The following is a 12,133-nucleotide window of genomic DNA, read 5'->3' on the forward strand; positions in this document are numbered from 1 at the left end:
CAAACATACTTGACTTTGGATAGTTACGTTCTTTGCTGGCTCACTAGTATCGCTTTAGTTTCAGTTTTGTGTTTGAAACTAGGGTACTTTGCACTCTTGTGCTAGACAATATCGTCTTCTAAATGTAAGTCTGTACTGTGGCTTACATGGAGTACCCGTTTACCCCGTGTCAAATTGCCGCTGCCTGCTCCTCGAAATGGCAAGTCAAAAGGGAGAGGAACTGTGACCTGCGTGGAAAACACCTTAAAAGCCTCATCTTGAAGAATGAATCAATGTTTGCCTATTATTTAAAATACCGTATTTATATAAACATGAATAGATATAATATAATATTTGCAACAGAAGCTACAGCTCCAAAACTGATATCAAGGTGCTTATTTAAGAAGCTCGCATCATATAGTAGCACATCCAAGTGCCAGAACTCTTATTCCTGTAATAAGCAAGTACATTCCTGTGTGTTCCTTCACATGTTCCGCACCGCCACCCCAAAACATATATTGTGTAAGCTTCCCAATCGACGTGATTAGTTTTTTTTATAACATACGGTTATAAAAGTAATGCTTACAATCCGTACCTACTGAATATCTCTCAAGGACACTAACTACATTACTGTACATCCACGTTTAGGATGCCTTCCTAACCCTGAGTTTCAGACGTGGTTTCCCTCCGGAGTAAGTTTTCTGGTGGAGCCTTGTCATTCTTAGTTCCCATAGTAACACCAAACATAAGTTACCTTAGGGATGGTAGCAGAGCAGCTGAGGTAATGAGTCTGGATGGGGGTATGACTCGAAACAGAGTATAATATAATAAATAGCTTGAACAGTTTGTTGTCATTCAAGATATTGGCAATAAATCGTTATTACAAGATCACTAGTTTGGAGACTTGCCTTGAAGTGTTGCAGCTTCATTTGAAGGATGATTCCGCCCGTAGATTCTTTGTTAAAGTATGATAACCCAGTATTAGTGAGCAAGAACACTGAAAAGAAAACACCCAAGGTAAGGAACGCTTTCTCACTATTTTGTTGTCATATGTTTACCCTTTTTAAAGATGAAGAAAAGTGCTTCTAAAATAAATTAACGATTTTGAATGGTGATTTCGTTGGAAAGTTGAATAGACGTCTTCTAAATGGTACACAAGTTTTTTTCCTAATGGAATTAGACAGACAATTTTACGTGGAAATATCCATAATTTGAAGGTAATCAGAGGCACACATTCCTTGTGCAATTTATTATTAATGCGTATATAGAGGCATTGTGTACATGCTAAAATAATTTGTAGTTTTGTCATGCGTGACTCAAGCTAGATAATTCCCTTAAAGTCTTTGGGCCAGGTTGTGCAGTTTCGTAATGCGCAACTGGCGTGTATTTGTTTTAGTTTATTTTATTTAACGTTTGTTGTATAACTTGCTCGTAAGTTATGTAACATCAGCAGTTAGAGAATATGGACCTTCAATTCCATTTTACAGTATTAATCTTTGTTTCTAAAACAGGTGCGCAAATGATGACATGCATACCATTCAACCTCTTATATAGACAAAGCCTGTGGTGGTGGGAGGTGAGGTGGAGAGCAAGGACCAAACCTAGGGACAGATTTTAAATATTGGTAATTATAAACTTAGAAAGATGCTAGAATAACACCTTTTGTGTTTGCATGAATTTTCTGAAGGTTATAAAGTCTGAAATTCAAATGTATGTTATTTACTGACTTCATTCCTTAGTGATTCGCTATAAAATTACAGATTTTATGATGAAAAGACAAAAATATGAAGCAAAAATGAGGGCATTCTGAGAAAATCTAGACAGTTGAGGTATGGTGGTATGGAAAGGTTAAAGGGAGAAAATTACCATTATTATAATTGTTATTATTATGTATAGCCATAAAGAACCTTAAAGAATGGACCCCTGAGGAGAGATTTGATAGGATTTTTTTTTTCAAAATAGTGGTGGAAATGTCAGTAATAAACAAAGCTGAATTCTACTGTGGGTTAGAAAGCTAGAAAATCACTCCACTGATCACCCACAAATGAAATATAAGGTCAGTTTTATTAAGCGCTTTTTTTTACATTTTTTTTTTCATTCACATTTACTTTCGGCACTGAATCAATAGCCTACTTGGATGTAAACTTAAGGAAAAACAGCATTACCAACAGTTATTGTGCACATATTTTTCTGGAAGGAAACATATTCCAACACATTTCTTCACTTTACTAGTTGCCATCCGTTCAGTAGTCAAGGGGCAATTAGTAAGAGCTGCATGGATGGTGACTAGTGATGATGAATTTGTGTTGGAATGCAATAACCTGAGGAACATGTTTAGGGTAAGATGTTATCTAGAACAATTAATCAATGAATTGATCAGAGAAGTTCAGGACAAGAGGGCTGGTAGTTTTTATAAACCAATCTTGAGTATTAAGGGTACGATAGGAGGTAATAATGTAGATGACATGAGTATGGTACCAAGGGCGAGAGAATATAGTACTACAGCTCTCATTACTAGATATAGTGTCAATGCTCCAGCTTTATACTCCCTGATTAACAAAAATTGGTCATTAATTATGATTGACAATGCTCTCAGGCATCAATTCTGTGAAACACCAAGAATAGTATTCCAATGAGGGCAAAACCTGTGAAACATATTACAATACAAGACAAAAGGTGTAAGTACACGAACAGGTATGGGTAAATGTAATATGTGCAACTTTTGCAAACCCATGCAGGTTAGCCAATGCTTTACGTTGAGGGAACAGAAATATGTAACCAAGCATAAGTTTAACTGTCAGAGTAGAGCAGTAGTGTACATGGCTCGGTGCCAACACTGTCCAGCTTTCTATATTGGAAAAATGGACCGCAGGTTAAGGGAAAGAGTATATGAGCATTTATATTATATTTCTAAAATGAAAAAAGAAAGTGCCCTAGCTAGACATGTTGAAGCATTCCCAGACCATACTTTTAAATTTAGGGCTATTGACTGTGTGAATTCAAATGGAAGAGGTGGTCCCAATTCATTACTGTTGGAGAAACTTGAATTGAGGTGGCAGCTTCATTCAGATCCCTGCCATTGTCCAGGATTGAATGAAGTATATTCTATCCTGTGTATTCTTAAATTGAAAAACCTAGAGAGGTAGGCGCATGAAAGGTAGAAATGTGTCCATGCCCTCTGGTTGTAAGGTTCTGTTATGCAGATAGAATGTGTTAGGATAAATTATCTTAATATTTTAATATTTTTAAAACATTTTTTTAGAATGAAGTTAATAAAAATATAAATGGAATAAGTAAGTATGTTAATTATGAATTTTAGGCTAAATATTTTAATATGAGGATATTTAAGGCATTATTCATAAATTATTGAAATAAATGCACAGTTAATAATATGTGGATGTTATAGGGAAGGGTGTTTTTAAATGGAGGTGTGTGTTAAGTGCCACATGACTGATGACTTTTTATTTAAACTTTGCATTTGTAGATGTCTGTTATCTGAAGAAGTCTCCCTATAAGGATAGACTAAAAGCGCTTAATAAAACAGACCTTATATTTCATTTGTAGGTGACCAGTGGAGTGGTTTTCTAGCTTTCTTATCCAGTTTGTGTTTTTTTCGGCTTTTTTGGAGTTCTACTGTAGGTTGTCAAAAGGCAAAACTGGGAGCATCACAAATGCCAAAAACTAATGCCCGAAACACAAAAAATTGAAAAAAGGTAACTTTAAATGTTTTTTTTTTTTTTTGCTGGTGGTGGGGTGAGAGGCAAGCTACCCCACAACTCCCTAATGTGTGGGCAAGCCCCATACCCCCATTCACTGAACTTTACTTATATATGCCAATTCCATGGTCACACCAATCATACCTCTCAGCTGTCCAGATTTTAACATAATGTCCACATTTTTGCCTTATATTTTTGGTCAGATCCTCATAAACTTTGTGATTTTCCGGCAAATTATTGAAGTCACTAAATAATACTAAATAATGAGAAACATTTCAGACATAATATTTTTACGAAAATACATTATAATGCAAAACCTGCTATTTTAGTAATTAAGTTTATATGAGCAATGTTTAAAATCTGGCCGTATTTTTAGACCTTTGTTTTCCCCCATTGTTTTTGACTTTGTCCAGATTTCTTGCATTGAGAGGATAAGAGGCATGCAACAACTTCAAGAAACAAGAAAACTACCCAAAATAGGTAATCAGTGACAGTGTACGCTCAGAAATCTTACTGGTAATGATTTCCTGTCAAACACAGCTAACAGCTTTTTGTTCCTTAGCACATTTTGCTTTTGGGGTAGCTAATGCTCATGGAATTTCATCTCGACCATCTATAGAGGAGCCCAATAGGTACATAATCCAGTCACAAAATAAAGAAGTGTTAAAAATAAAACACTAGTTGTGTATAGAACCTTCTTATGATCTATGTAGCACACAGCTCTCATTCCATCTCTAAAATATGGAATATTACCTCATAATATGGGGCAAATGGGAAAAATGTAGAATATTTACTAACATTTTACTAACAAACTCAACTAGGAAGCTCACAGCATGGTTAAAATGGAAATGTTTGTAATGTTCATATTTTTGCTGGGTGAATTGGGGTGAAAGCCTGACCCCTTCTGATAAAAGATAACATGCAGCAAGTAGGGTGTGGGAAGCAAAATCTCCAGCTAAAACATAGACATGAAAAAATATATATAAGCTGCTTTCTTGCAAATGCTGGATGTTATTTTATTGCAGCTAAACTTGCAGTGATAAACAGCATGAAAGGTGACACTGCCAAACTATGCCTCTCATCTGTACCTCATTTGGAGGAACATTCCTCATTTTTAGTCTGCTTTATGTTTATAAAATGTTATTTTGATGAAGTAGTATGATTCAACATTATTTGTAATGGATATGTATTAAAAAGTCTAAACCATGAAAGGGTATCAGATTGTTTCATTGTGGAGCAGAATGGAATGTGGACTTTGTAAGACTCAAAATAAGGAATGTTCGATGTAATGAGGCACAGGTGAAAGGCATGTTTTGGCATTGCCACCTTTTATGCTGTTTACCACTTCAAGTTTAGCTGCTGTAAACTAATTTCCAGTATTTGTACTCTTTTGAAATAAATGTATACTTACAATGTGTCCTGAAATCTGTACTTAATGATTTGTACTGCTTTATTGTCTTTATTTAAACGGAACCACTACTAAATCCTGAAAACCCAAACTACTGATGCCCAAACCGAAACACTAAAATACTGAAACATCAAAACCGCGAAATTCAAACTACAGAAACTACACTCAACATACACCACACACATACACATACACACACCTTACCCCAGAACACAAACACGCAAACCTAAACTACAGACAAGCAGGAGGGCAAGCCCCCCTGCACCCCCCCATGTGGGGGGCTGTGCCCCCCACACCCCCCTACTTAAATATTCTAACTCCAAGGTCACACTAAATACACAATCACACGAAACACCACCACACACCTACATTCCCCTCGCGCACACACATCACGGTCACAACACACACTTACACACTAAATCCCTAACCAACACATTTAAACATAGATACTTACCTGACCTTCCACCATACCACAACACCAGAAACGTGAATGTCAAACTCCCGATGATCGGGATTTTGAAATTAGCGCTTCTGGTCTTTCAGTAATTAGGGGTTTCGGCTATGTAGTCTCGAAAGTTTGAAATTCGGTATTTCAAACTTTCGAGATTATGTAGTGATCCCATTTAAACACATAAACTTAAATATAAATGTTATGTTGATATGTTGATAAATATATATGGTATATGTAGTACTGGGTCTATATTACTTCATCAAAGTTTTATTTCCACAAATACCTAATCATCGACCCCTTTATAGCGACCATCCATTCATCGAATGTTCACATCAGTGAATGGTTTTCATAGGGAAGGGTATTGCTTGCCCACCACAGTGATCATCACACACACACTACATTATTTCAAGCTCACCGAATGTGAAGGGCTGCACCCCCACCCCCCACTTATATATATCAACTCCACCATCACACTACAGTGGGGAAAACAGCAAATTTTAATGATGGCTAACTAACTCCCTTCCCTATGAAAACTGTTCGCTGATGTGAACATTCGATGAATGGATGTTCAATGTAAAGGGGTTGATGATTAGGTATTCGCAGAAATAAAAGTTTGATGAAGTAATATAGACCCATAGTATCTGTATACTTTGCAATTTGACTTCTCTCCCTATTTGTCTCTCTCTCTCTCGCTGTCTTTCTTTCTCTCTGTCACATTTAGCTGCACATAAACAGGTGCTAGAAATCTTAATAAGTTATTAAATTAATGTTGTTTATCAAGTTTTTAATGTTCCACTTTATTGTACTTATAACTTTGCTGTATCTTGTGTTGCATGCATTTGTTCTGCTTATTAATTTGGAACTTTTTTCCTGTTCTGAACTTGAAATTGATCCACTTGGATCACTGTTTTACCTCGGGTAATACATAACAAATATAAATGAATGCACACGCATACAAATTATTATATATTTGTATATACAGATAAATAAATACAGATGAATACTAGCTAACTGTCTAAAGGGCCACTTTAAGCCTAGTCAGTAACCCAAGGTCAGAATCATAGGTTCATAGGTTCATAGGTAGGTACTAGGCTATGTGCCTGAAGGCATTTGTAAGCCTAGCCAGAATGTGTTGGCTTTCGCGTCCCCTTAGATTAGTTCCCTGTGCCTCTGTCCAGCAGAGCCACTGAAATGATTCCAGAGGTAAACTTTCTGTTTCCCATCCACTCGTCAAGATTTCTTTTGAAGAGTGTTAGCGAGGACCTCTGCCTGATGTAGATTGGGATCTTGTTCCAAAGCATGGGAAGTCTCTGGGACAGGAATCTATCCCTCCAGCACATCCTATTTATTGTAGTGGTGAGGTTTAGATCCCTAGAGCGTGTGGCTCATGGGGATAAGGTTTTCTTTAGGTGGAGCATGTCCATCAATTCTGGTTTGGACATGGCCTTGTATGTCAGGCAGAGATCACCTCTGAGTAGGTGGTATGCAACCGAGTACAGCTGTAATTTCTTCAGCTGAGCTGCATAGGGCATCTGTTTGAGGCCAGTGATCCTCTTGGTGAGGTACTTCTGTGGTCTTTCCAGCTGTTGCAGGTGTCTTGTAAGGTACATCCCAAATGGGGCGTTGTACTCTATGATGGGTCTGATGAGTGATGAGTAGAGGGGTACAATGGCCTCTTTTGACCTGGATGTGAACCCTTTTGTGATTAGGTGGGCCACGTAGAAGGATTTTCTAACCACTTTGGCAATGTGATTATCAAAGTTGAGATTACTATCTACTTGGGTCCCCAGATCCCTTATTACGTCTTCCGTATTTAGGGGACTACCACCTATGTGGTAGTTTGTGGGTACTTTGTTTTTTCCAAAGGGGATGACTATGCACTTTTTGGCATTTAGCTTGAGGCCATGATTTTGACACCAGGTATCCGTCTCAATGAGACCCTTTTGGAAGATGTCTGTGTCAGTCGGAGAGTCAATTATAGCCCCTAGTTTGCAGTCGTCTGCAAACTTGGTCAGCCATAGTCCTCCTGTGCTCACCTGTACCTCTGAGAAGTATATGCCGAACAGGAGGGGTCCTAGGACTGAGCCCCTGGGAACTCCACTTGCAACCGATTTAGAGTCGGACCTAGCTCCCGCAACTCTCACCATATGGGTTCTGTCCATGAGTCAGTTGGCAACCCACCTTGTGACACAGGGGTTTATGTTCAGGCTGGTGAGCTTGTCTATAATACCAGAATGCGCAATGGTGTTGAAGGCCTTTGTGAGGTCTAGGTAGGCTGTGTGTACCACCTTTCCCTCATCTATAGCCTTGGTAACTGTCTCAAAGAAGTCCACCAGGTTTAGGAGGCATGATCTGCCCTTAACAAAGCTGAACTGGGTAGGGTCCAGTGTTTGGAGGTTTCCAATGTCTCTGTTAATGAGTTCCATGATGATGCACTCCATAGCCTTGCAGACCAAGCTAGTCAGGCTTATAGGGTGATAGTTCCCGGGGTCTGTTGTGGCTCCACCTTTGTGGAGTGGAATAACTGCTGCTGTGCACCACTCTATGGGTACATAGCCTGTGGAGAGGCTCAGTTTGAACAGTGTGTTTAGGTGAGGGGTTAGTTTGTCTTTGAGCTCATATAGGAAGCAGCCTGGGAAGCAGCCTGGGACACCGTCCGGTCCCACTGATGCTGTGGTTTTGGCTTTGGAGAGGGCTGTTTTAACCTGAGTGTCTGTGATTTCAGGGACTCTAAATTCTTCTGGTATGGTTATGGTCCCTCTTGGGGGTGAGGGGGGAGGGGTGAAGTTTGCACTGAACCTGTCTGCCAGGATGTTGGCGATATCAGTCTGTTCAGTGCATTTTGTGCCATTCTGCACCAACTCCAAGCAGATCTGAGCATTGCACTTAGATTCTTGACATAGCTAAAGAATGCCTTGTGGTTATCTTTGGAGTCCTTGGCAATTTTTCTTTCAAAGCTCGCCTTGGATGATTTTATGAGGGATCGTAGTTTCATGCTGATACTGATCAGGGATGTCTTCCCCTCTTGGGATTTTACTCTTTTCTGTACTAGTTTCCTCCTTCTATTGTATAGCTTGTTTATGGCAGGAGTCCTCCAGACTGGTTTCCTTTTCTTGGAGGAGTGAGTCTTGGTTTTGCTTGGGATGGCATCATCCATGCATTCTTGTAGGTGCCCGTAGAATGCATTAGTAAAGAATTTTGCAGCATGGACAGCATTATCCTTCAGCATGGGGGCTTTGAAACATTCCACCTCGGTCTTGAGTAACATGAAGTTTGCTTTTGAAAAGTTTTTAAGGTGGTTTTCTTGTCTGGGGGTGTGGGTGGAATATGGATATCCAAAGTGATTTGTTTATGGTCAGATCTAACCAGCGAGGGGTTGACCTCCGTTGTGGAACACCGGTCGCCTATGTTGGTGATGACCAGGTCCAATATGTTGTCACCTCTGGTGGGAGTGTTGACCTGTTGAACCAGAGCATTTGAGTTTATAAATTCTAGGAAATGTTGGGCAAGGGAGTTAGTACTTGAGTAGTTCTCCCAGTTAATGTTTGGATAATTTAAATCACACAATATTAGGGTGTTTGGTAGGACCTTTATGTTTCCCAGTGTTTCCAGGTATGTGGAATGGCAGGCCTGGGACATGGTGGGTGATCTGTAGCAAGCTACAATTTGAATTGCAGTTGTGCCCATTGTTAGTTGCACGTGGATGATCTCTGAAGCATCGTGCTGTGCCACTAACCTGGAGGTGTGGGTATCCTTGATGAATATGGATACACCCCTACCTTTTGTATTTCGGTTTGGATTCTGTGGCTGAAATGTATGGTATGAGTTATATCCTGGTAGTGCTGGGGTGCTCTCTGGAGCCTTAAACCAGGTTTCTGTTACTGCACATATATTGATTTTCTCCATACTGAGGAGTGCCTTGAGTGCGTGCATTTTGAGGTTCAGACTTCTGGCATTGAGTAGCACTACCCTCAGTTTTTTGTTACTTGTGCTATTTACGGCAGTAGGGTTGTCTTTTGAGCCTTGCCTAAAAAAGGCACTTATGGGGGTGGCAAGAGCCTTGGCCAGTATTCGAAAGCCTAAGGGTGACAGGTGCAAGCCGTCTCTAGCGAAGCAGCGTGGCTTGTCGAGCATGTCATCCCAGGTGGACAGACACTGGATCCCCTTTGAATGACACCAGAAACTTAGCCAATTGTTGAAATTGAGAATTTTTTTCTTTATACCATGGTATCATTCTTGGTGAGGGCAGGATGCAACTCAGGGTCAGGGTCATACCGGCCTAGGCTATGTGATCAGAGAGCTCTTCCATGTCTCTTTTCATGCAGTCCAGAGAGGTACGGCTCAGGTCATTCACACCAACATGGACAATGACAGAGTCATATTTGTTTTTGTTCTGTAGTGACCTGAGTGCTTGTGTTATGTGGTGGATCCTGGCACCCGACAAGCAGCTAACCGTAACCTTCTCCTTATTCAAATTAGTGAGTGGGACGTCAGTGTGCCTGACTATAGAGTCACCTATTACTAGTATGTTGGGTATGTTATTTTGCCTTAAGGGCTGTGATTGCATGACACACTGGTTTTGTGAAGTATGTGTTTCATGGTTTGTGTTGTGGGGTGGAGGTTGCTTGGATGTTTGCTTTGGAAGTCTGTTGGTTTTGCAGATTTTTATTTAGAGCCTCTGAGTATGTTTTCATGTATTTATGTGTGTTTTTTTCCAGTGCTGCTTTAATATGTATATGTGAGACTGGTGGTGTGATGCAAGTATTTCACTTCTCCTCTTGACTGTCTGATCCAGTCTTGGGTTGAGAGAGCTTAGCCTCCAGTTTGGCTGTATAATTGCATCTCTCGCATGTATTCCTGTTTGGTAGTAGGAGGAGGGGATTGTCTGTGTACATGAGGCAGTTGTAACATTGCCTCAAAATGCCCAGATTCACCAGTTGGACTGGAGAGTACACCTGAAACTGCCCTTTGGACATGCCTGGATAGGTACAGTGAACTGTTTTACTTGATGGCTGGTAAGGTCGACTAGACAGCCTTGTCCTTTTGTACAGTACAGGAGGGTCTAGTGCTAGGGTTTATAAGTGCTTGCTATACGTTTCGAGTAAGTGCCAGGCTGACAAATGAGTGGCTTGAGTGCTTAAGTTGAAAGTTTGCCTAGTTCCAAGGGAAAAATTGAAGAGGAGACTTTGTGGAGTCGGGAATAGTTTTACCCTAGCTAACCGGCGCTGCCCGATCTGCAAAACTGGCCAAATACGGTATTTATAGCAGGAAAATGAAAGAGATAGAAATTAGCCCGAAATGGCCAATAAACTACTAATTTCTGGGCTGAAACCACTCCTCCAGGGGACACACAGGCTGCTCAAAGCTCCCCTCTCTCACAGGTGAACAGAGAACTTCCTTGTATCCAAGTAAGGTATGGGCAAACACAGAGATTTATAACACAGCCCTAAATTCAGCACTAACCTGAAAACTGGACTATACTAGCTTAGAAAGTGGGAAACAAGCATACATATGTGTGTGTGTACATACATATATATATATATATATATATATATATATATATATATATATATATATATATATTTTTTTTTTTTTAGAAAATAAAGCAGATACACTCAAAAAACACTTTAAATGCACAGAAAAGGATACTTATTGTTATATATCACAGATCAGAGTTGTAGTCAATGCCACTAGTAATAAAGTAGGAAGAAACACAAATACAGTAAAAGCAGATGAATAAAGTACATTTTTTTAATATATATATATATATATATATATATATATATATATATATATATATATATATATATATATATATATAACAATAGAAAACGAACAAACTGATTTAAACAAGTTACCCAATTAACCAGAAAAAAAGCTCAAAACTGAGCCCTGTTCCAGCAATCTTCAATCAGACAAGTTCTAACTGCACACCCCTGCTTACTAGGGTGCAGGGGAACCTTCTCCAAAAAAGATGGCCTTGATCAGTGCTCAAGTTATACAAACAAAGCTAGATTCAGCAGGCCTGAATCTGGTCTATGCTACAGCAACAAAACGCACCAATTTCAGAAAGAAACAGTTCAAATAAGCAGGCACAATAAGCCTGTGACCAGATATTCCCAGCTCAGAAGGGTAGAATCCAGCCGCTCCTCCCACAAGAGTGGAGACCACAAACCTTCTTAATGTAGAATAACTGTCCTGAAGCCCACACCCTGTACCTCCTATATGAGGCAAAGACCTTAACCATTATGCCAAACCCACTCAATGTATATTACTGTCTGACATAGTATATCTTTTCTGTACCAAAACTACACTGTTTTATATTGTATGTAACTTTGTGGAACTTTTCTTCCCAGGCCTCTGCTGAAAATGGGGTGTGCCCATTCAAACTTCCTCGGTTAACGAAAACAAATAAATCACATCAAATAAATAAATAATACATGTGCATCTAAATCTATTTATCTGTATATAGCAAAGGTATATATATTATAGATATAACTATATCTATTTCTAGTATGATATATATATATATATATATATATATATATATATATATATATATATATATATAAACTGTAA

The 12,133-nt window shown here is 39.2% G+C and overlaps 1 protein-coding gene across 1 annotated transcript in view; it reads left to right on the forward strand.

Moving 5' to 3' along the window:
• The first annotated feature begins 786 nt into the window (after positions 1-786).
• DNALI1 (dynein axonemal light intermediate chain 1) overlaps positions 787-12,133 on the forward strand; it is a 787,801-nt gene continuing 776,454 nt past the window's right edge. Inside the window, exon 1 of the mRNA XM_044083710.1 lies at positions 787-996. Coding sequence (XP_043939645.1) covers positions 916-996 — 81 coding nt within the window. The 5' untranslated portion in view covers positions 787-915. The remainder of the gene's footprint in view (positions 997-12,133) is intronic.

The sequence above is a fragment of the Protopterus annectens genome, chromosome 1.part1 (assembly GCF_019279795.1).
Source record: "Protopterus annectens isolate FY-2018-M chromosome 1.part1, PAN1.0, whole genome shotgun sequence".
Lineage (NCBI taxonomy): Eukaryota > Metazoa > Chordata > Ceratodontiformes > Protopteridae > Protopterus > Protopterus annectens.